Here is a 24340-nt window from a genome sequence, read left to right as displayed (position 1 = left end):
GTGAGCAGAAGACCAAGGATGAAGCCTAAACCCTGACCGTTTTAACCACCATGAGACGCAGGCCGCGTGCCCCGTGCCGGGCGGTTCCTCCTGCGGGGCTGAGCCTCCCTAACCCGAGATCCTTGGCCAGGCATCGGCCCAGGTGGGGCGATGGCCCAGACAGGGTGCGAGGTGAAGCGGGGGCTGAGGAGACTGGAGGGGGTGCAGGCACGGGGCACGCAGGCAGGGGCGCTGTCCCCAGGGGCGTGCCCTGGACCCGGGGAGGGGCTGCACCCAGTCTCCCAAGGAACAGACCCCCAGGCTCAGGACAACGTGAGTCCTTCCTGGGGTCAAGGAGAGCACCCCACCTCCACCAGAAGAAGCCCCAGGACAGGCCCCTGCAGGACGCGAAGCAGCTCAACACACGGAGGCTGAGTGTTCAAGGCTGCGTCACAGGGCGAACCCCGGAGATCTCAGAAATTCAGCAATACACATTTCACAAGCAACGAAGTTGAAAGTGTTTGTCCCAAGCTGGAAACTCTATTTTTGAGGCAAACATAGCAAACGATTTGGCAAATTTCATCCCTGAGGCCCAGCGTGTGGCCATGGCTGGGACAGCAGCGGCGGGCACGTGGGGCAGTGCCCCTGCTCCCGCAGTCAGCCCGCATCACCCACCGCAAGGCAGCAGCTGCTGCTACTGTCACAATTCTGACGACTCTGACGCGCTGGCCGTGTTCTGGGGACCCGCGGGGCCATTTCCACTAACCCCGACTCCCCGGGGCTGGGCCCTGGTCTCGCTCCAGGACCAACCGGGGAATGGAAGGCTCAGCCCTAGAGCTTAGCTACGGCCCCCGGTGGCTGTCCTACCACGTGGAGCAACCCAGAGCCCCCTCTCCTGGACCCTAACAACACGGGCCACGAGGAACACAGCTTCCCGGAGACGCAGGGTTGGCAAGGCCCCGACCCTGAGAACAGGGGTGGCTCCGCTGGGGCAGCCCTCAGGCTCAGCCCCCACAGACACCCGCGTGTGGAAGTGGCGAGGCCCCTCCGTAAGGACTGACTGGTCTTCCAGCACCCTGACAGCTGCGTGCTGGGCGCCTGGCTAGTGTCCTCCTTTCCTCAATTCCGAACCTCACCAGACCTGGAGGATTTCTGAACTGGGCCAAAAGCCCCCGCCCCGTCTCTCCCCAGGGCAGGTGAGGTGACCAGCACCGATGTCCCCGCGCTGGGCAGCTCTCCCCGGCAGATGAGCCCACCACCCACCTCGGGGGAGGCCCAGGGGGGTCCTACACGCAGGCCCCCAGGGGGCAGGTGCATTTCGGCCACTGCCCTCCCCTCTGACTCGGGAACAGGGTCCCAGCCCCCGCCTCGGTGGAAGGGCACGTTCTGGGAGCTGGAATCCCCGTGGGCTCAGAGGACCCTGACCTGAAAACACCCATTTGTGATTATCACGCGTTTTAATTTGCTCTCTGGAGATTCCAGAGGCTGCTCTCCAGGCAGGGGCGCTAGGCTGGGCTCTCCTGCAGGGGGCACTCCGTGCCGCCCTCCTCCGGCCCCCAGCACCAGCCCTTCAGCCCCTGGGGAAGGGACGTGTCCTCCAGGCCACCGGTGCCCTCCACGAGCTCCTCGTAGGCGGTCTTCTCCGCCAAGGGTCGGGGCCCAAGCAGCTCCACCATGGCGGCACGCTCCAGCACCTCCTTCCCCAGCAGCCGCCTGCCCACCTGCACACCGGGCCATGTCAGGCCGTCCGCTCGGCGCCCCGCAGAGCCCCCGCCCCGACCCTGGGGACGGGCCGGCCCCACTCGCCTCGTCCACCCGCTCCCGGGAGCGCGTCAACAGGTCCAGGGTGTGCGTGTGCGCAGAGCTGACCAGCCGCCGAGCCTCCTGGTCGATGAGCTGGGCCGTGGCCTCGCTGTACGGCTTCTCCACCAGTGCCTTGCCAGGCCAGGGGAGGTCGAAGGACACCTGGCCCAGCTTCTCGCTCATCTCGAACTGCACAATCTGGGGCAGGCGAGGGGCGGGCGTGAGCCTGGCAGACGGTGCCCTGAGCCCCCTTCCCAGCCCCCGCGGACACTGCCTTACCTGGGCGTAGGCACTCTGGGTGACCTTCCTCAGGTTGTCCTGGGCCCCCGTGGTGATCTGCCCGAAGAACAGCTGCTCGGCCACCCAGCCACCCAGCATGGCGCACATGCGGTCGAAGAGCTGCTCCCGCGTGTACAGGTACTGCTCCCTGGGCAGGCACTGGGCATACCCGAGCCCCTTGTCCCGGGGGATGATGGACACCTGCCAGATACGGCAGGCGTGCCCTGTCACCCCCAGGGTCCCCGGGTATCCCGGAGGAGGAGAGGAAACCCTGGGCCCCAGCGCTGACAGGTCACCCCAAGGATGAACACAGAAACCCCCTCTGTCCCGCCGTCCCAGGAAGCTGTGGAGGAGCCGTGCCGTCAGGGGAAAGTTTAGAGTGAGGTGAGTTTAACGTGGAACCTCCAAGTGTCAGGTGGCCAGCATCCAGACCCCTCCTGGAACCAGCACCCCCCCCTCTCTGCCCACCCACCCCTCAGGGAATCGTGTAACAAATTCTAGACGATTACATCCTCAAAGAGTGAAGAGGGCCACCACCTGGAATGCACCGTGCCCACACAGCACCCCCGGGAGGGGAGTGGGCCCTGAACCACACCGCAGATGCGCAGGGGGATGGGCCAACCTTGAGCAGGGGGTCTGCGTGCTCCAGGAACCAGCCCACCACCGCGTGGCCAGCCTCACGGTAGGCCACCGTTGTCTTCTCGCTGGGCTGTAGGACCTGCGTCTTCTTCTCGAGATCTGCAAGTCAAGTTCACGGCAAGAGGCAGAGGACAAACGGACAGCTGAGAGGTGGGTGCCAAGGCCCCATTCTGCACCGCGGGTGTGTTGGGGGCTGCTCAGGGCCTCCGTCCGCTCAGGACAGTCCCGCAGCCTGCCCGCTCCACGCACACCGCTCAGGCCTGCTGGGTACCTGTCCCTCCACACCAGACGCTACACTGCCTTCTGCCCCACCGTGCAAGCGGCAGGTGCCTTTGGGGGCCCGTTTGTAGCCAAGGGGGTTAGCTACTCTCCGTGGCCTGACTGGCAGTGAAGCCGGACGCAGGGAGACCAGGAGCGCTCTCTATGCCGCCTACACCCAATTGCAGGCAGGGAACAGGGCACAGAGAAGGCACCACGACTCGCGTGAGCTCAGCTTCAGGGCTGGTCAGCTCAGCGGCGCCGCCAGGACAGCGTCGAGCAGCTGTGGCGACTGCCTTGGGTCACTGACACTTGTCTGTGCACACCACACTTCAATAAAACATGAAGCAAAGACAAAGCAGCCCTGCCAACCTGCTGTCTGGAGACGGGCTGGTTCTCACAGCTGTGGGGCGGGATCATGAAGGACAGCTGCTGGCCACACGGACACCTCCCGGACCTCCGTTCCCGGGAGGGCACTCGGGAGACCTCTACCCCACGCTGAAGCTTCCCAAGGAAGCACGCAAAAAACCTGCCTCTCGGCCACGGGCAGCACCCGAACCTGGGTCTGACGCAGCGCCCTGGAGGTTACATCTCTTTGAAATTCTAAATGTTGCTCTAGTAAGAGCACGAAAGCTGCTGGCAGATCCCAAGTCCCAGATTTTGGTCTGGAAAACTGTCCACGACTGCAGCTCACTGAAGTGAAGCTGGGCCCCAGGGTGGGCCCGCTGTGGGTCAAAGCTGGAAACCGCCCCCCAGCACTGCCCGGCTCGCCTCCAACGACCCTCTCAACCGCCTGCTCCAAGCGCTTCTCCTGGACAAAAGGACTCAGGTGGCGGGTGGCGATCAGGGCCGCTTCGTTGCAAACATTAGAAATATCAGCACCTGACCCGGAAAAGGAGAAACAGTCCCATCAGTGCCCCAGGGCGGACTGTTAGAGGAAAATCTCCAGCAGAGGGACCAGAGCTAAACTAGGTCAAGGACTGGAAGGAAAACGGGACCTGCTCTGTCAGTCACCGTTGCTTTCAGCCAGTATTTTGGTTGAACAATTTACTGAGGTATGAGTTATTTAACATAAAATCTATCCGTTTTAAGTGTACATTTCAAACACTTTTGGTAAGTTTATCAAGATGTGCAACCATTGCGCTGATCTCATTTCAGACGTTTCCATCACCGATGTGACGTATGTGGCTAATTCCTGTACACATGCCCAGCCAACCACTAACCTACTTTCTATCTCTATGGATTTGCTTCTTCTGGACGTTTCACATAAATGGAATCACATGATAGGTGGTCTTTTGTGTGCTTCTTTCACTCGACACAGTGTTTTCACGTTCATCTGCTATCGTAGCGTGTATTGGTTATTTCATCCCTTTTCACAGCTGAAAGAGGTTCCATCACATGCACAGCCGCCCCGAGGCCTCCACAGGAGATAGCAAACTCCACGGACGCTCAAGTCCCTGATATAACACGGCCAGTACAGCTGGCCCTCTGTACCCACTCTACACACACCTATCCGGTCATGCACCGCTGGACACGGGTGGCCTCTACCTCTCGGCTGTTATGAATTATGCTGCTGTGAACATCTGTGTAAAGCCTTTGTGTGAACAAATGTTTTCAATTCTCTTAGATACCGAGGAGTGGAACTGGGGTCATACGGTAACTGTCCTTCACTTCTGGAAGAACCGCCAGGTGGATCCCCGTGGCCACACTGTCTTGCATCCCCACCAGCACCGTGTGAGCACGGCCGCCTCCCTACAGCCCTGGCGACTCATGCATCTGCCTCTTACGGCCATCCTGGTGGGCGTGAGGCGGCACCACACTGTGGTTTTGATGTGCATTTTCCTCCCATCACTGAGCACCTGCTCATATGCTTTCTGGCCACCTGCAGACCTTCTTTGGAAAAATGTTCAAATCCTTTTCCCATGTTTAAATCGGGTTCTTTAAATATTTTGGATTATAAACCCCTACGAGATGCATAATCTCCAAATAGTTTCTTCCATTCTGTGGGCTGTCTTCTCACCACCTCAATAATGTCCCTTGACGCACAAAAGATTTTAATTTTGAAAAACTCTAATTTGTTTTCTCACTTGTTGCTTGTGCTTTAAGAAACCATTGCCAAATCCAAGGTCACGAAGATTTTCTTTTAAGACCTTTATAGTTCTAGCTCCACAGTTTAGGTCTCTTATCCATTTTGACTTGACCGCTGCATGTGGTCTAAGGTCTAGTTTCGTCCTTTTGCTTGTGGACACCGTCGTCCCAGCGCATTTGATTGAACAAACTGTTCTTTCCCCATCAAATGGTCTTCACACCCTTGACAAAAACAACTGACCAAGGACTTCCCTGGTGGCACAGTGGTTGAGAGTCCGCCTGCCGATGCAGGGGACACGAGTTCGTGCCCCGGTCCGGGAAAATCCCACATGCCGCGGAGCGGCTGGGCCCGTGAGCCATGGACGCTGAGCCTGCGCGTCCGGAGCCTGTGCTCCGCAACGGGAGAGGCCACAACAGTGAGAGGCCGGCGTATCGCAAAAGAAAAAAAAAAAAAGTAGTAGCCCCCGCTCGCCACAACTAGAGAAAGCCCGCACGCAATGAAGACCCAACGCAGCCAAAAATAAATGAATAAAATAAATTTAAAAAAACAACAACTGACCGAGATGCACAAGCGCACATCTAGGCTCCCAGTTCTACTCTACTGGTCGACGCCCACCCTTGCGCCAGCAGCCCCCTTCTGTTTGCTGGAGCTTTGTAGTAAGTTCTGCATTAGGGAAGTGTGTCTTCCTTCTCTGCTCTGCACAGACTGTGCTGGCTCTTCAGTCCCCTGGAAGCTCCACGGGGAGGTTAGAATCAGTTTTTCCCTTTCCAGCTTTAACAACGTACAAAGGTTCTGTTCCTACACAGCCCCTCCCACCTTCACAGGTTACTTTTTTTTTTTTACGTCGTGTGCCCATTAACACAGACGTGTCTTTATGGGTTTAAGCACCTGCCCTTTAAATCATAAAGGGAACACAGAGGAGCTGCAAACCAAAAACACACAGGATGCTGGCCTTTACGTTTACCTATGCAGTTGCCTCTCCCAGGGCTATTTCCCCACACGGCTTCGAGTCACTGGCCAGCGCCCTTTCATTTCAGCCCAAAGGACTCCAGCATTTCCTGGAGGGCAGGTTTAAATATAGTAAGTTCCCTCAACTTTAAAAAACAATCTAGGAATGCCTTTATTTCTCCTTCCCTATTGAAGAACCGTCTTGCCAGATCCACAGCCTTCTGGCCTCATGGTCTCCAAGAAGAATCGGCTGTTAACCTTACTGAAGACCCGTCCCCACTAGGTGTCCCTTCTGTCTGGTTGGCTTCAACAGTCTCTCGTTATCTCTGACCAACATGAATTACACTGTATCTCGGTGTGGACGTCTCTGGGTTTATCCCTACTTGGAGTTTATTCAAGTTCTTGGACGTGGAGACTCAGGTCTGTCATCCAATTTGGGAAGTGCTGAACCATGACCCCTTCAATGGGCAGCATGCCAAGGGGACAAGACGTCACTGCACTATGTTCCCGGGGTGGCAGGAGTTCAAACAGGCACAAGCCAGCCTTGGGGTTAATCATCTCTGAGGCCTCCGATATGTCCGTCAGACTCAAAAGCTCTAAGGACAAGGGTAGCACATGCCAGGACCAAGTGGCACAACCAGATACCACCCACCGACATGTCCAGACCCGCACGGCCCACCTGGCCACACTCACCTGTGAAGCCTGGAGTGAGGGCCGCAAGCTTCCTCGCCAGGGCGTCCTCACTGAGGCTCTCGTCCAACTTGAGTGGACGCAGGTGGACCCTGAAGATGGACGACCTGCCTTTGATGTCAGGGGGGCCTAACAGAGAGAGAGGCACTGAGGGCCAGGGCGGGGCCACCTGCAGCCACTTCACTGCAAGGGCCCTCCCCTGCGTGTCTGTGCTGCACACTTCACTGTCCGACCCGGGCCAGGGAGCTCCCTGCGGCAGAAACGACCCACAGGTCACGTACGTTCAGCTCTTTAACACGTCAAAGAACTTCCTGACCGTGGAGCCTCTGGCCCACGCAAATCCATCCCAGGACAGGGACCCAACCACAAGCAAAACTCTGGCTGCCCTGGCAGCCGGGTGTCCACGCAGGACTCAAGTCCTAAACTCCCAGGATCTCCTCACCAGTGGAAAGGGCCAGGGTGAATGCTTCTCTCGCCAACGGCGCACAGAAAGTAAAAGCCGAAGGATCCAAGTCTGTCACCTCGCTCCCACCTGCATGGACTGCAGCGACCTTCCCCCAGCCCCAAGTACACCTGTTCTTCCCAAAGTGGGGGGCACCCACGCACCTCCACCGTTTTCACAACGCTGTATTAACGGCTTTAGGACCCCGATCAAAATCTTCTCCAAATACACAGCTAAAGATCTAACCCAACTTTTAACCCAAAGGAAGGAAAAGCCAAGCCTCAGCACCCAGGCAACCAGCACACTCACCAATGCAAATCTGACGGTCAAACCGGCCGGGCCGCGTCAGGGCCAGGTCAAGGATGTCGGGGCGGTGGGTGCCCGCCAGCACCATGACGCTCGTGGTAGAGCTGAACCCTGGACATGAGAAGCAGGTGAGCCCAAGGAGGGGGCCCAGGCAGCAGGAGACTCTCCTCTTCCCAGGGCTCCTCCCCTGCGCAGCTGGCCCCGTCTTCCCAGGACCCCTGCCACCCACCCCGGAAGCCCCACGCTGGGCCTGCTTCTCCTGCGGGCCCGCAGCCCACTGCACAGGCCGCTCAGTGTGGGGCGGACACTCACGCCCAGGGCTAGCTCTGACCTGTCTCCGGAGGCAACCAGTGGCTCTGGTCCCCGCGGCCCCCAATGCTGACTGAGGCGCACGTGCACTGGTGGGTAACCAGACGTTCCTCAGGCCACGGACGCCCATCCTAATTCATTACTGGTCTATCACGGCCTCTGACACCATGCGGCAAGCTGCAGGGGCCAGGCAGAGCCTCCACCATCGGGGCCCTGGGCCGCTGCGGAGACCTCCCTCCACCCAGGCCCCGGACGGCTTGCTGGGCTCAGGGAGCCTGACTGGAAGGCAGGCGGGGCGGTGGGGGCCTGAGCTCACCCAGCACTCATCTGCAGAAAGGCCTGCTCACGGGGGCCCTCGGCCACCTCTGGGACCTGGGATTCAGGACCGCTCCCTGATAAGAGGGGCTCCCTGTGCCTCAACTGTGCGTGCAGACGTGTGGTTTCTGCGAAGCACCTGCCTTCCTCCTGGGAGGCTGGGATCGTAGCACGTACTGGGCAGAGGCTGCCACGTGACCAGCCCCCAGGGGAAACCCCACTCCCGAGTGTCACCCAGCCCGCTGCCACGGAAGTAGCTGCATCCTGTGACTCCAGGGCTCCAGAGGCTGTGACCAGCTTCCCTGGCCACCAGGCACCTGCTCCCCACTCAACCGTGGTCCTGAATCCAACTAAACATGGAGTCCTCCCGGCGAATCACCAAACCCTGGGTCATGTCGGGGACCCCAACACAGCCCCAAAGCCAAAGCGACGACAAGACCTGCCAAAGGTCCGACAAAAGCTTCTCCAAATCTGGAAACTAGTAAGAACGCCTAGACACTTCCCGCGAAGCTTCGGCAGGGCTGCCGGGCTGTCATGCGGAGCTGGGACCTCCCCAAGCAGTGGTCCCCAGGGGGGAGAGCGGAGAGGGGTTCTGGGCCAGGAGGCGGCCCGGGTCAGAGGCCAACGTGGAAGGAGCCTGGGTGTCGGTCCCGTCCTGCGCTGAGCTCTGAGGGCAGCTCCCTCCACTGTGTGTGCCGAAAACAGCCTTCCTCAAAACACAGCAAGCAGGGGTTCTCGCCCGGGAAGGTCCCGCACAGAGGAAGGCCTGGGGGACGGTCGTGCAGCCGCTCACCGTCTATCTCCACGAGCAGCTGGTTCAGGGGTTCTCCTGCTCGCTCTGGCCCCCAAAGTGCCCACGGCCGCAATTCCTGCCCATCGCGTCAGTCTCCTCAACGAACAAGACACAGGGAGCATTTATTCAGGCCATTGCACACACGTCACGGACGTGAAACAGGAGTCCACGCAGGGTCTGCTTTGCCACTGGTACCAACACAGGACTAAAGAGCTCACCAAGCTAAGCCCTCGCCTCTGGCACTCGATTCTCATCTCAGCTGCTCTGCCTGCCCGCCCGGGTCCCCCTGCACATCTGTGCTCTGCGCCTGTTGCCAGGGTCCCACACGAAGCCCAGGGCAAGGACAAGGGCGCATCCACCTACCCGAGCTGGACCGACGCCGACAAACATTCCCAGGAACTCGGACCCGTTCACGGTGATGAAGGGCACGCTGGCCTCCCCTGCAGTCGCCTTGGCGAGAAGCGTTTTGCCGGTACCAGGAGGACCAGTGAGCATGGCTCCCTGAAACAGAAAGGCAATGCCTCGTTCTGAAAGGGTACAGACGGAGCCGAGGAGACAGTCACATTCTACTGAACAGGCGTTTTCTAGGCCTGCTCCACGCGGGTCGGCTAAGGTTTGCTTCCGGTGTGATACTTCCTGCTTGTAAAGTGAACGCACGTTCACCATGAAATGTTCAAACGCTGCAGACATGGGAAAGCCCCCCACACCCCCAGTCCAGCCGAGCAGGTTATCTCTTCAGGCAACGCTCCCAGGGCAGGGCTCGTTGGATCTCGCGGTCTGATGTTTAACGGTCTTTGCCAAACTGCCCTGCGAAACACACCAACTCACACCAGGACGAACAAGAGCCCACTCCCCAGACCTGGTCGCGTGATTCTGTCCAGCCCGTCCACCGGCAGCTGCGAAGGCGGCACCTGTGTGTGGTCACTGGCACCTGTGCTTCCCGATCGACAACCTGCCTTTTTCTACGCTTACTTAAGGTTGAAATTCATAATTCACGCCCCAGAAACACACCTCAGTGCTCCTTTCGGGGTTACCATTACACGTGAAAAACGAGGAGAGATTTAAACGGGGCTCCTGTTGCTCCATTTCTAGTCGAGGGTGTGGGTTAATATCTACTTATTTCAAAGGAGACTCTAAGGTTGTTTTTTTAAGTCTTTAAGGACAAAACTAAAATACGTAAATGGAGGGAGGAGGGAGCCACAAAACTCAAAACCACAAGGCGTCAGGGCCCCACGTCCCCGTGAACGTGGATGCGGATTCGCAGAGGGTCTCCTCAAGGCAGGGCACCTTCTGTGCCCCCCACACCCGGCTTTCCAGCCAGCTCTCACCAGGTGGTCAGACAGAAGTACAAACCTCCTGCCCACAAAGCCCCAGCGGTCAGTCATGCTCTCCTGTTGTTCAGGGCACGCTGGGGGAAGCACGGGGCCACCAGGAAGGTCAGTGAGGTGAGCACCACCCACCCGAGAGCTCGGAGCCTGGTCCAGGGCCCAGGGACGCCTCGAGGGGTCTGTGAATCTATTCCGTGTGAGACGCAAACCTTTCTGGGAAAAGGACTCACAGCTTCAGCCAGGCCCTCAAAAGGTCGATGCCCAGGGGCACCCACAGGTAGAGGAGTGGCCAGAATCACCGTAGCTCCACTTCCTCCGCACAGCACCCCAACCTGCATCCACACCGCACACCTGTCCCACTACTTGCTCGTGGGCTTCCCGAGAGGCAGCTGCATCTGATCCCAGACCCATTTACGAGAGTTGTACTTCATAGTTTGTTGTTTTTTTTTTGGCCACACTACACTGCTTGCAGAATCTTAGTTTCCCAACCAGGGACTGAACCCGGGCCATGGCAAGGTAAGCCCCAAGTCCTAACCACTAGACCGCCAGGGAATTCCATGTGCTTATTTTAATTATATACTTTGATAATAAGTAATGGTAAAGAAAGCTGTTTTTTCAAAAACAAAGTTGAAGACTTTAGGTAATAAAGTAATAAAGGCAAACTGTTAAAGAAAAATGCTGTCAAACTGAATGGATAGAAAACTGAAAGAGTAAGAAAAAGTCATAAAAATATAGGATCCTGCACTCAGATTGCTTCTACGTTCTCAGTTCATTTTAAAGAAACAAAACTATAGACGTTAATTGCTTTGTGCAAGATATTTAACAGAGAATTTGATCACTGGGGCCAAACTCAAAGGAAGGCCTGTGCTCTAAACGAGACACCACACCAACAAAGACGTATGTTTGCGCTTGAAGGTGAAATAAACACACTCCAGGTGGGCGTGCACTGTCCCTATGATTCCAGTTTTATAGTTTAAAACAGCTGATCAGATAAGAGGATTTTCACTTTACTACTCTGCAAATGCGATTTCCACTCTCCACTGTGATTAATAAGACACAGTATCATTACCAAAAGCTACACTGTCCCAGCTCTGTCCACAATGAACCAGGGCGAAGCTCAGAGCATCATGTTTTCTCAAATCAGTACGTTTGGAATTTTGGCCCCGAGGTCCTGATACTGCTTGGGATTCTTCAGGAAATTCACAAACTCCATGATCTCCAACTTGGCTTCTTCGCAACCAGCCACGTCTGCAAAGCGCACGCCGACGTTGTTCTTCATGATCTTGGCTGTGGTCTCGCCAACGGTAAAGAGGCCCCCTCCTCTCCTGCCATGCCCAGCCCCCATCGGGCCCCTCCTTGCGACATAGAGGAGGATTCCGACCAGGAGAAAGGTGGGCACCAGGCTTCGCAAGAAAGACCTAGAAAGTCCAAGAAAACCATCTGTCACATTCCCTTGAGAGACAAGCCAGAAACACTGCCTCCAGGCCATGAACAGCGGACGGCTCCAGAACTTGGTTTTGCTACACAAAAGGGAACAGTTTTTTTTGTGTGTTTTTTGCGGTACGCGGGCCCCTCACTGTTGTGGCCTCTCCCATCGTGGAGCACAGGCTCCAGACGCGCAGGCTCAGCAGCCATGGCTCACGGGCCCAGCCGCTCCGCGGCATGTGGGATCTTCCCGGACCGGGGCACGAACCCGTGTCCCCTGCATGAGCAGGCGGACTCTCAACCACTGCGCCACCAGGGAAGCCCCAACAGTTTGTTTTTTAATGTGCCAACCTGTATATGCAGCTTCCCCCATCCACGCACACCTACCTGCTCGATTTCACCTGTGGGGCGGGCAGGGCAGCTGCGGCCCCTCCCTCAGAACCCCTCCAGACCCAGCACAGCCTCCCCGCAGCTGAACCCTTCCCGGCCCACTGCACAGTCCTCAGGCTGCCTAGCTAAACATTTCCCCGATCAATTCTTTCCTCAATAAAAACAGAGCCAACAAATTTATCTTCCACCACAGACACTGTGACTATCGGAGAACGCCTGTAACACGCCTGAGCGGGTACAGCAGGAAGTGCTGCGTGGCCAGTACCGGGCCCAGCTGCGCCCACTCACCCATCGCTCTCGGTGGTGTAGACCACGGTCGTCTGCTCCGGGAGCTCGATGCCCAGTTCCCAGTGGATGGTCTCCAGGTTGCGCTCGAAGGTGTGCACGCTGCCGATGTTGAACCACACAAACTTCTACAGAGACCAAGGCGCCAGGCGCTGTAGGGGGTGCCCCCCACAGCCGCCACCCCTCCCCAGCGCCTCTCCCAGCAAAGCCCGGAGCAGCTCTGACAGGCCACCTGTCCTGGCCCCAAACCACAGGCTTAGGTCTGAGGTCGAAGTATAAATGCCCACCGACAGCTGACGTCGCCTTCCTCCGTCATTTTATTCTTCCCCCTTCCAGATCTCAGCTGGCAGCTGGCACGTGTTACTCGGCAAAACTGAAGCACTGTTATAGCTTTATGAGGGTCCTGCGCTACTCGGAAGACTGTTCCTGTCGTGTCACCAAAACAAACGAGCACAAGTGGGTGCTGGAAAGTGAAACCAGGGAAGGCATTTCTCTAAAAAAACAGAAAACTATACCTTCTTTTTGGCCACGAGGCTTGCGGGATCTTAGTTCCCCGACCAGGGATTGAACCTGCGCCCTTAGCAGTGAGAGCTCGGAGTCCTAGCCACTGGACCACGAGGGAATTCCCAGAAAACTACACCTTACGCTAAAACCAAAACCTACGTCTAGGACACCGGCCTTGAACCCAGCCCTCACCTCAGACGATGTCCCAGGGGCAGTAATAACACCCACAAACTGTTTGTTCACGACTTCCAGCCGGTCCACCTAGAAAAGAGACGAGCAGTCAGAAGAGCTGAGGTCCCAGGCAGGGCACGGCATAGCAACCCTGGGCCTCTTCCTCAGACGAGCCTCACACACACGGGCTGCGCCTCTCTCCGAGGGCAGCTCACACTCCGCAGGACAGGTCTTGGTTTTGTTTCCTACTAACATGGACAATTTTAGCCTGGGATTCTTTTAATAAACAGGAACCAATGCAAGAAGAGGGATTAAAATGTGGCACATCTGAGCACTAAGCCTCCAAACTGGCTTTAAAAATCCCAAAGGAGGGCTTCCCTGGTGGCGCAGTGGTTGAGAGTCCGCCTGCCGATGCAGGGGACACGGGTTCGTGCCCCGGTTCGGGAAGATCCCACATGCCGTGGAACGGCTGGGCCCGTGAGCCATGGCCGCTGAGCCTGCGCGTCCGGAGCCTGTGCTCCACAGCGGGAGAGACCACAGCAGTGAGAGGCCCGCGTACCGCAAAAGAGAAAAAAAAAAAAAAAATCCTGAAGGAGGGAAGTTCCCTGGTGGCCTAATGGTTAGGATTCTGGGCTTTCCAGGTTCAATCCCTGGTCGGACAGCAGGCACCACAAGAAAACAGTGCCGACGAGAATGAAAGTGCAGCGCCAAGGCCTGCTAGCTGCTGTCGCCTAAACAGCCCGCTGCCCAGAAGGCACAAGCCCTCTGGGGAGCTTCAGACATGGCCTGCTGTCAACACCACCATAACCACTGGAAACACCACACCTCCTCCTGGAAACAACGGGAAAACTGAGGATTGCACGCCAAGGACACGATCCTGAGTGTGGAACCTCACCACCACCCGACGCCTGTAACACAGCTGAAACCACGGCAAACAGGACTCCAGGTGACTGCCCGCCCTGGCTTCTCCGCCAGCACGCGGAGCCCCAGCCAGCCAGGCCCCGCCAGCTCTCAGGTTCATGGAGGCGAAGACATGGCGCATCCTCCCTGCCCCGTGGGACCCCTGCCCAGCTGATCCCTCACACTTCCCCCAGCGCGGTGCACCACTGCCGGAGTGTGCAACAGGACAGTCAGACAGAGGGTGTAAAAGAGTGAGCAGCTCTGCTTTCAGACTGGCCAGGAGGATCAAAAAAAAAGGCCAGCCTGAGTTAGCAGATGGTGATTTCTTTCTTTATACTTTTTATTTCCCCAAATTTTTTTGCAGCAAGCATGTATTACATCTGTAACCAGGAAAAAAAACAATGCTGTTTTAAAATGAAGATTGCTGGGACTTCCCTGGTGGTCCAGTGGCTAAGACTCCGCACTCGCAATGCAGGGGTCCCGGGTTCGATCCCTGGTCATGGAACTAGATCCCACATGCCACAACTAAGAGCTCGCGTGCCGCAACTAAGGAGCCCGAGTGTCATAACTAAGAAAGATCCAGCACACGGCGATGACGATCCTGCGTGCTGCAACTAAGAGCCAAATAAATATTAAAAAAAAAAAGCATTCCCCTGAGTAAAGAAAAGGTGGGCACACAGAGGCTTGAGACAAAAATCACTTTCTCCACTAGGCAATCCATCCACAGCCAGCCAACAACAGCAGACGCAGGGCCTGAGCACAACATTCACACAAGTTCCAGGATAAAAGCCCGAGCTGCCCCACGACGTACATGGCCCCACTGCAGCAAGCCCAACGCAAAGCCATGGAAGCCCGAAGGCCAGAATGATCCCAGGAACAGCCAGACATATTATAGGATAGAGGGAAGATGTGCATAAACATTAAGGACAAAACACGAGCCTTCAAAGAAGTCTTACGTTTGTAGCGAATCATGTAAGCACTCCTCCCAACGAGCTTTCATGGGCCCCGCTCCACTTCTTGCTCCTGGCTACCCGAACAGGAGACATTTCCCAGGAGAAACACACCCGCTGAATATTCACTTCACCCACCCACATCACCAAACTACGCTGTAACTTCACAAACAGATTTGTCGAGGCTTCAGATCCACACAAGCTATGGAGGTGCTGAGCCCCGAAGACAAAGGGAGGGAGGGAGGCCACGTCCACAAACGAGTGAAGGGAAGGAAATACCAGGCCCACCCACGCACGGGCCACCGGCCGCTCACCTCCCCAGACTAACTCAAAATCAATGAACGCTTTAAAAAAAAAAAAAAAAAAAAAAAAAATCCTCCAGTGGGGACTTCCCCGGCGGTCCAGTGGTTAGGACGCTGTGCTTCCACTGCAGGGGGCAAGGGTTCAATCCGTGGTCGGGGAACTAGGATCCCACATGCTGCACGTGTGTCCAAAAATAAATTAATTACTTAACTTAATTAAAGAATTAAAAAATTCTCAAATGTACAATTTTGACAATCTGATTTGTCAAGTGTCCCTTTTACCATTTTGTTTTCGTTTTTGTTTTTGTTTTGGAGCTGTTGGTTTTCTAAGTCTGTGTTTCTTCTACTCCTCTTAAAGAACTTCTCAAACCCACTGGGACAAAATGATGAGGTTCTGGTACTTTAAGAGCACACACCACACTCACAAAAGCAGCCATACTGTCAACCCAGGAGAGGACGAGTAAGGGAGAAGCGGGTTTTCTTCCTGACTTCAGCTTGGTGAGACCAGCATGCGCCGCCACGTCCTAACTGCCTTCTGCTCTGCACTGCACACAGGGTCTCCCAAGAAGCGTTGAGCACAGCCCACAGCCCGCCCCCGGGGGCACACGTGCCCCAAACTAACTGCAGTCTACACGAGATCTCTGTTCTGCTTTCCAAACGTGAGACTCAGCTTGGCCCTCAGATGTGCAGAAACAAAGGTTTGTTCCCATGCATCGCCAAAGATTCACCCAGCAGCAACTTCCTACTGAAAGACTTTCTCTTTCACCACCTACACCGATAGATCAAAACTGTAAAGACGTGGGGCAGGTAACCCACAAATGGGGAGAGCTAAGTGTGACTGAATGTGGAAGCCAGAAAACGAGAGGTCCAGGCCTCCTGAGCCATCATGCACCCTGTCCCCACTCCCCATGATGCAGGACACCAAGGAAGCCACACTCGCCTCGGTTCCTGTGACCTTATGCTGCCAACGATAGTAAGAGAAAGACAGGTACCTTTGGGTGGTTTTGAACACAGCCACTGGGAAACTGACGTCTGTCTCTTCCACAGAGCCAACTGCTGAAAGCGGATTCCCAGGAGGCACTGAAACGGGAAAGAGAATTAGCTTCCCCTGCAATCCGATGGGGCATCTTCTCACAGCGGCAGTTACAGGCGCAAAGGGACCAGGATTTGGGCTGGGGTGTAAACCTAAGTCCTTTATCTGCTTTATCTCATTAAAAATATGATTCAAACAGGAGAAGAAGAAACTAAATGCAATGCAGAGGTACACGAAGACTTTTTTTTTTAATTTATTTATTTTTTATTTTTGGCTGCGTTGGGTCTTCGTTGCTGCACTCGGGCTTTCTCTAGTTGCAGCGAGTGGGGCTACTCTTTGTTGCGGTGCACGGGCTCCTCATTGCGGTGGCTTCTCTTGTTGTGGAGCACGGGGCTCTAGAGCACAGGCTCAGTAGTTGTGGCGCACGGAGTTACTTCCTCCGCGGCATGTGGGATCTTCCCAGACCAGGGCTCGAACCCATGTCCCCTGCACTGGCAGGCGGATTCTTAACCACTGCACCACCAGAGAAGCCCCATGAAGAATTTTTATAGCTACAGCTGTCAAAAAACAAAACAAAACAAAACTAATCACTTCCTGCCTGAGGCAATTTTAGTCACTGAAATTTTTACAGCCTCAAAAACAAACATTATTCTAACATTAAAATCATATGAAATTTAAAAAGCAGAGTATTATGATTTATCTTTGATCAGCCACAGGTTAGTATTTTTGTCAGGAAAGCAAATGTTTTTCCTAGACGTTGTATTTTCTATAGTTCCCAAAGAGGAAAACAACACTTTTTACCATAAGCTGATAACAATACTTAACATCAATTCAGGACAGAACTAGAGACAATTTCGGTTTTTCACTATCACAGGTCAAAAGCCATTACAGCAAAAACGAGCACAATAAAAGCCACCATACTAAAAAACAAGCTCTAAGCACACTCACTAACCTACTACTAACTGTATCCAAAAAAACCCCAACCTAACCAAAGATTTGGATTGTTCCCAATATTTTGTTACAGTGAAACTGGATCCACAGGTGACGACACTTGCGTTATTCCAGTCGTGCCATCTTTCATGGTGAGGCAGGCTATTCCCCAAAGCAAACTCATTCCCTAGTGATTATTAATTTGCTCGTAAGCCACCTTATTCACACATCCCTATCAAAGGCCACAGAGCACTAAAAAGTAAGGTAAAGCTATGAGAAAGATACTAAAATCAGGGAAAACTCCAAACAGGGAGGCTCAGGAAGGAGACATGGCGGTTAACAGTGATGAGGCTCCTGGAGCCTCTGCGCCATGAATGCCACCTCCCCACCGTCGCAAGTCACCGCGCACAAGGGGACCAGAAGCTGATGTCACAAAGGCTGTCACTGTGAGGGGAAGTCTAGGCAAAGGCGCAGAGAAGGTGGTGGTCCTGGGCCCTGGTTGGGTGCCAGGCGCTTCGGTCACCTCCTCCGCTCTTCAGTGCCCACCCTGAGGAAGCAGGTGCTGCCATCCCCCTGCGGGGTGGGAACGCAGAAGTTCAGAGAGGCTGGTGAGCGCCTGAGGTAAGGTCACTGGGAGCTGGAGGTGTGTGACGAGGATTCTGGCGCCCAGTCTCGCTGTCAGGCGGCCTCCAGCCCTAGAAGGACAAAGTATGATCTTCAGGCCTCCAAAACTTGAGAAAATATCCAATTCCTTTATTTTAATTTATAATTTAGTCTTTTTCTGATTTGGTTAGGGGACCACATTAGGTCAGATGCAGCTCTCAAAGACAGGGGTCTACCACCCATTCCTGGTGTTTGGATATGCAAAGCCAACACGTGAAGCTGTGCACAGCAAGTCTCCCTTTAACAAGCAAAGTACCACGGTCCTTTCTTTGTAAGATCACAAATCAGGTGACCCTGGCACACAGGTACAGCCCCACCAGGCGCCTGTGAATCTGCCCGCAGCTCAATCCTCACTTCCTTCAGAAGTCGATTACCCCGCCTAAGATAACGTGACATTTACCCTCCTCCACCCCTTCTCTTCGTTCCCTACTTCCTTTGTTCTGCTTCCTCTTCCTTCATACCTCATATAACCGCCTAACATGCTACCGACACATTTGTTGTCTTGTGTGGCAGGAACCATGTAGGAAGCTCACTGAATGAAAAAATAACTCATAGAAACTTCCAGAACATAAGCTTCCCCTTGAGGAGTGCTGACTATAGTTGAAAGGGCACATCTTTTAACTATAAAGCAGTCTGCTACTTCATCTCCAGGCTTCACATGCCCCCCTCAGCCTACAAGTCACCAAGCCCTCAAAGGAGAGCACCTCATGGGGCAAAGCCCTTGCCTGTCCTGTTCCCTGTGACATGCCCTGGCTAGCAGACTCCACAGATGAACAGAACAGCTCAGTCTGGGGAGGAACCCAAAGATCATGCAACTTCCTCCCTTCATAGCTAAAGCCACTGAGGTCCACGGAATTCATGACACACCTGTGCTGCACCCCGTCAATTACTGCCTTCCACCCGGTTAACAACTGGAACAGCCCCCTGCAATGCTGAGTGCCACGTGGCCACAGGTGAAAGGCTCTGCTTTCACTGATATTGCGGAAACAACCTGAAACTGACGTGCACCAGCTCGGAAATGAACAGAGATGAGAGGGAAAAGTTCACTCCTTAAGACAGGACAGAAAATGAACCCATGGAACCCTTCTCTGTCTTTCAATACTGTCTGAAAACCAAGATAACTTTCTCCGATCAAAATCCGGAGGCTCCACATTAGTCTCTCAGAAAAGAATTCAATGTGATCACTGCTCCCTGGGATGTACAAAAACAAACCTTAAAATATGGTGTATTTCAGAGTATCTAACCCACGGGAAGGCGTACAATACAGGAGTATCTAAAAGCGAAGATGCTGACCAGTTGTGGCCTTACGTTTCCTCGCCTATAAAATAGAGTTAGAACAGCGCCTACCTAAAGGACGGGTATAAGACTTAAAGGAGACAGTCTCCGTAAAGCCCTTAGCACGGAAGCCCTCAAAAAATGTTAGTTATGATTAGAGTGGCAGAACTGGACTGGACGAATGCTGTTCGAATAAAAACCACATAACACTTGACAAAACTCTTTCACGTCCGTCATCATAACGGAGAGCAACCCTGCGAGATAGTGCAGAAGTCATATCACCGCTGAGCCCAGGAGGAAAACACCTCGCGGTCGGAGCGGGCGCCCGAGGAGACACGGTAGGTTCGCAGCGGAGCGAGGCCTGAACGCAATTCGCTGCACGCGGCTCTTGGGAGAGCGGAATGAGGACGCGCGGGCAGTGGGCAGGGCGCTGAGAGGCAGCGGGAACTTTCGAAGAAAAGGGGGGGGGCTCGGAGGACAGACGGAGACCGGTTCGGGCGAGCGTCAGCCTGCTCAGCCGCGGGGATGGGCTGGAGCCCCGGGGCCAGCCGGCCGGGGGTGTGGTCGCCGCCGCCGCGCCTCCGCCTCTCGGTGCCCGGGTTCCCGCACCCGGTTCCCGCGCCCCGCTCCCCCGCGCTGGCCGGGGGATGTGGTAGCCGCCGCCACACCCCCGCTACTCGGTGTCCCGGTTCCCACACCCGGTCCCCGCGCCGGCCGGCGCAGCTGGATGGCGTCATCGCGGCGTCGAGCGCAGCCACCGCCCCTGCCGCCCAGAACCGGAGGGCAACGCCTTCCCGCTCACCTGCTGGGCGGTTCCGAGGGCCCTCACGCCTGCCCCAGCCGTCCTGCCGCTTCGTGGGCCACCGCCGCATCGCCACAGCACGGCGAGCGGCACGGCCACCGCCCTGCTGCCGGCCGCCGCCACCAGCCACTGCAACATCCAGTGCAGCGGCGAATAGGTCATAGGGCGCCACACCCCCAGCCGACCTCCGGGTGCCTGACGCATGCGCGGTGAGGCCAAGACGACGGCGCGGGGACCTCTCCTTAGGTGTCTACTCTACGGCCTGACGCGGATCTCAACCTGCGCGCCGCCCTGGCCCGCGGTGACCGACGCGAGCGAGGTGCTGAGGGGACATCCAGCGCCTTTAGATTTATTTTAAATCCGGCGTCTCCAAGGACAGGTATTTCCGGGGTCCTCCATGGGAAGCGGCTCACAAGAGCGATCGCCGGCCCGCCAGGCCCAGCCCGGGGGCTCCTGGTGGTCCCGGCGCCGCGCTGGGAACCGGTTCCGGGAGGAAGCACAGCACTGGGGCTGCGTGTGCTGTGCAGCCTACTGCCGCTCACCGAGTTGTTTCTGCGTCACGGAAACCCACGCGTGCTGTCCAGGGAAGTGGACGCTCTGATCGACGCCAGAGGGCCACGCTGGGCGCCCTGGAGCCCAGAATGAACCGGCCTGAAACTGGGCAGTGTCGTGGGCCGGCCTGTGCTGACCCTTCCACGTCCCCCGGGACGGCAGCCTGCGCCTCCTCGAAGCCCCACTTTCTCTTCCCCAAGTTCTGCAAGGGGGCATAGAATAACCACAGGCTTTCTCGCACCTGGGACTGCTGTTCTTTTAGTACATTCCGGAGGCAAAGATGCCTGGGAAAAGGCCCCGAAATGCGACGGCCATCCCGAGTGCCAAAAGGGAACGGAAAGCAATTACCCTCGACGTGAAATTAGAAGTGTTAAGACGGTTTGAAGTGGGTGAAAAGCTCAGCCAGGTCGCAAAGGCCTTAGGCCTTGCTGTCTCTACAGTGGCGACAATCCGAGATAACAAAGAAAAAATCAAAGCGAGTTCACAAATAGCTACTCCGTTGAGAGCCTCCCGTTTGACTCGCCACCGAAGTGCAGTCATGGAGACGATGGAGCGGTTGTTGCATGTGTGGCTTGAAGACCAGAGCCAGCGAAACGTGCCCCTGAGCGTTACCGTTATTCAGGAGAAGGCTAAGAGTTTGTTTGATGACCTACAGCGTGAACAAGGGGAGAGCTCTCAAACAGCAAAGTTCAGTGCAAGTAAAGGGTGGTTTGTGAGATTCAAGGAACGCCACTGTTTGCCCCACTTCAAGATGAGCAGCGCGGCTCCTGGTAAGGAGGATGTATATCCAGAAATCCTGAAAAGCATCATCCAAGAAGGTGAGTACACCCCCCAGCAAGTGTTTAATGTAGATGAGACAGGGCTTTATTGGAAAAGAATGCCTGAAAGAACGTTTATTTCGGTAGAAGAGAAAGCTGAGCCCGGGTTTAAATCATCCAAAGATCGCTTGATGCTGCTGCTTGGCGGCAATGCAGCTGGGGACTTTAAGTTGAAGCCCTTATTGGTGTACCACTCAGAAAACCCCAAGGCTCTGGAGGGGTACTCCAAGCCCAATTTGCCTGTGATTTGGCGTTCCAATAAAAAGGCCTGGGCAACCAGGAGCATCTTTCATGAGTGGTTCACATACTTTTTTTGCCCTGCCATTGAAAAATACTGTGCCCAAAATAATCTCACCAACAAAGCACTGCTCATCTTAGACAATGCACCATGCCACCCAGTAAATTTGAGCGATCTGTCTGATAATATAAGAGTGGAATATCTTCATGACAATACAGCTGACTCCATCCAGCCCATGGGTCAAGGTGTGGCCTCTACCTTCAAAGCTCATTACCTGAGAAGGACTTTTGAGCACATCCTAGAAGCAACAGATGGGGACGATACAGCTGAGATCAGGGAGTTTTGGAGAAAGTACAGCATCATGGATGCCGTGGACAACATTGCAATAGCTTGGGAGGAGCTCAGGCCAGCAACAATGAACAGTGTGTGGAAGAAGATTTGGCCCGAGTGTGTTCAGTTCCAGAGTGTTTCCCAAACAGACAACATTGCCCAGGTTCAACAAAATATTGTGACCCTTGCCAAGAGTGTGGCCCTCGGAGAGGTGGGAGAAGCTGACGTGGACCAGCTGCTGCAGTCCCACGAGGAGGGTCTCTCAAGTGAGGAGCTGGTGCAGCTGGAGCAGGAACCGGCAGGAGAGGAGGAGGAGGGTGAAGAGGCTGCACCTGCCCTGCGCCAACTAACCACACGGGAGCTGTCAGCAGCCTTCTCACATTTCGAGGCTGGCTTGCAGGTCCTTACCAGTAACAGCCCTGATGATGCGTGGAACCTGAAAGTTTCGAGAGCAATCAACGATGCAATAAGCTGCTATAGGGACCTGTACAGTGAGAAGGAGTGGCGCTCAAAGCAGCTCTCCTAGGCGACTCGGTGTGTGACCAGACGCGACGGGGTGACCTCCTGGGCGAGGCCCAGCCAAGCCTCTGCTTTCAGGTGTTTAACGTCCCTGGAAACCCTGCTTCTGGTATTTTCATTTTGACACTTAAGAGCATCAATTTTGGCATTAAAATTTTACCTAAATATGTGCTTTAAGAAGATTGAATGAAAGAAAATCCAGGAAAAGTTATTTAAAACAAACTACAAGGAGACTATCCCCGGTAGACATTAAAGCACACTATAAAACCTCTCTGATTGAATCAGGGAGGTATTCAGACCTGTAGAATACAATAGAAAGTCCAGAAATAGATACAGATAGGCTTTTTTTTTTAATAGTGCAGGACAGCTGGTTAAAATTTGGCAAAAGATAGTTAATTCATAACTCACAGCATACACAAGAATAAACAAACAGATGAGGGATCTAAATGGAAAAACTGAAACCATGGAAGTACTACAAAACACACGGATGAATGTCTTTGACTTGGGTGTTGGGAAGATTTTCTAGGACTCAAAATCTAGAGGAAATTTAAGATTAATCAGTTTAACCATATGAAAAGGTAACAAAACTTTTCTATGAGGATAAAATACAAGGTCAAAGGCAGATGACACACTGGAAGAAAATTTCTTACAGATAATGGGCTAATATCCCTCATAAGTGAAGGACTGTTAAAGATTGAGAATACCAAAAATCCAATAGAAAAGTGGGCAAAACATAGAATTCATAAATAAGTAAACTAGATCCTGAAACATAAGCTTGACCTCAAGAGAAATGCAAATGAAAGCTATACAGATACCATTCTCATCATTCAGATCGGCAATGATCAAAAAGCGTGACTGCACATTCTCTTGGTGTGGCTGTGGCGTTACTGGCACCCTCATTCATTGCTGGTGAGAGTGCAGGTTTGCACATCCCTTACCGAGGGGCATTGAACACTAGTGAAAAATATATTTCTTTTGATTTAGCAATCCCACTTTTAGGATTATACCCTAAAGATACACTGACAACAAAAGAAAATGTACGTGCACGGATTATTTGTTGCAGCCTTGCTTGTAACTGCAAGAGCTACGGAACAGCCTGAAGAGTCTCGAGTGAAATAGTCACATGTAAAATGGCACCTCCACACGGTGGAATGTAAGACAGTTGTAAATGATGATAGCTACCATAATAGTAGAATAAGGAAGAACTCAGCTGATGTGGAGTGGTTTCCAGGATATATTATTAATTGAAAAAAAGCAACGTGCAAGAGTAGAGTGTGCTACCCTTTGTGGAAGAAAGAAGGGAAAATAAAATACACACGTATCTTACTCCTGTACGAAAAGAAACACAGGAAGGAGAAACCGGAGACTAAAGAGATTGGTTATGGGGGTGGGGGGGAAATGTAACTTTTGTACCTTTTGGGAAGTTCTGATTGGGGAACCATGTTAACATATTGCACAAACAAAAGTAAACAAGGGTAGGGAAATAAAACAGTGGAGTATATGAACGGAACTGTGTTGCGCATGAATTGCGTATCCACAACGAAGGGGGAGAAACACCCAAGTAAATTTTAAACACCTTATTTTGACTATATGCCCTCAGACTAGAGACAAAAAAGAATCTAAACAAATATTAAACGCTTGTTAGTAGCCTTGTTTTTCACCAGCATAGGTGAGCAATGCCGAAGGTGCTTTGTGTGTACTCTAGGATTGAGCAAGTAAGTATATTATGGATAATGGAGCCGGGTGTCTCACTGTCAAGCAAGGGAATTGCAAATATGAAAAAGGGAAAGAATGACTCTTGTGTTGTTTTGAAATTGGAAGTATCAGTGTAAACTCATGGTTTTTAATATGTTTATAGACCAATAAGGAAATGGACATGCAGTACTATTTCCTACCCCAGCCATGAGCGTAACCAACAACCACATCTTGTTTCCTGAGTGCCATGCTCCACCAGAAGGTTCTGGGGCTCCTCAGAAACATGACTGGTTCCAGGGCTGGGACTGGGGAAATTACAGAATAAGCCTGGAATACCTTGCTACGCTGGAAAGGAAGCAAATGCCTAAAGAATGCCAGGA

At 54.1% G+C, this 24340-nt stretch overlaps 2 protein-coding genes across 13 annotated transcripts; one reads left to right on the top strand and one right to left on the bottom strand.

Annotated features, from left to right (window-relative positions):
- Positions 1–486: 486 nt before the first annotated feature.
- On the bottom strand, positions 487–19998 carry LOC137214408 (mitochondrial inner membrane m-AAA protease component AFG3L1-like). 12 transcript variants are annotated; one of them, XM_067718143.1, is made up of 11 exons: positions 19809–19998; positions 16098–16185; positions 12282–12406; positions 11248–11596; positions 9214–9351; positions 7437–7544; positions 6689–6814; positions 2684–2799; positions 2062–2262; positions 1786–1980; positions 487–1700 (listed from the first exon to the last, which is right to left on the bottom strand). In XM_067718143.1, the coding sequence occupies exons 1-11, from the start codon at positions 19968–19970 to the stop codon at positions 1485–1487; spliced, it is 1824 nt and encodes a 607-aa protein (XP_067574244.1). In that variant the 5' UTR covers positions 19971–19998; the 3' UTR covers positions 487–1484. The 12 variants fall into 12 exon arrangements, with proteins under 12 accessions (XP_067574244.1, XP_067574245.1, XP_067574249.1 ...); XM_067718144.1 differs by having other exon boundaries at positions 11326–11596; positions 19809–19989; XM_067718148.1 differs by lacking the exon at positions 12282–12406 and adding an exon at positions 17615–17763 and having other exon boundaries at positions 19809–19960.
- A 361-nt stretch (positions 19999–20359) lies between these two features.
- On the top strand, positions 20360–24120 carry LOC137214411 (tigger transposable element-derived protein 1-like). The gene has a single exon (XM_067718163.1). The coding sequence runs from the start codon at positions 20641–20643 to the stop codon at positions 22270–22272; it is 1632 nt and encodes a 543-aa protein (XP_067574264.1). The 5' UTR covers positions 20360–20640; the 3' UTR covers positions 22273–24120.
- The last annotated feature ends 220 nt before the right edge of the window (positions 24121–24340 follow it).

The sequence above is a fragment of the Pseudorca crassidens genome, chromosome 20 (genome assembly GCF_039906515.1).
Source record: "Pseudorca crassidens isolate mPseCra1 chromosome 20, mPseCra1.hap1, whole genome shotgun sequence".
NCBI lineage: Eukaryota > Metazoa > Chordata > Mammalia > Artiodactyla > Delphinidae > Pseudorca > Pseudorca crassidens.
Note: the sequence above shows the minus strand (reverse complement) of the source record. Positions and strands in the feature narration are given on the sequence as shown.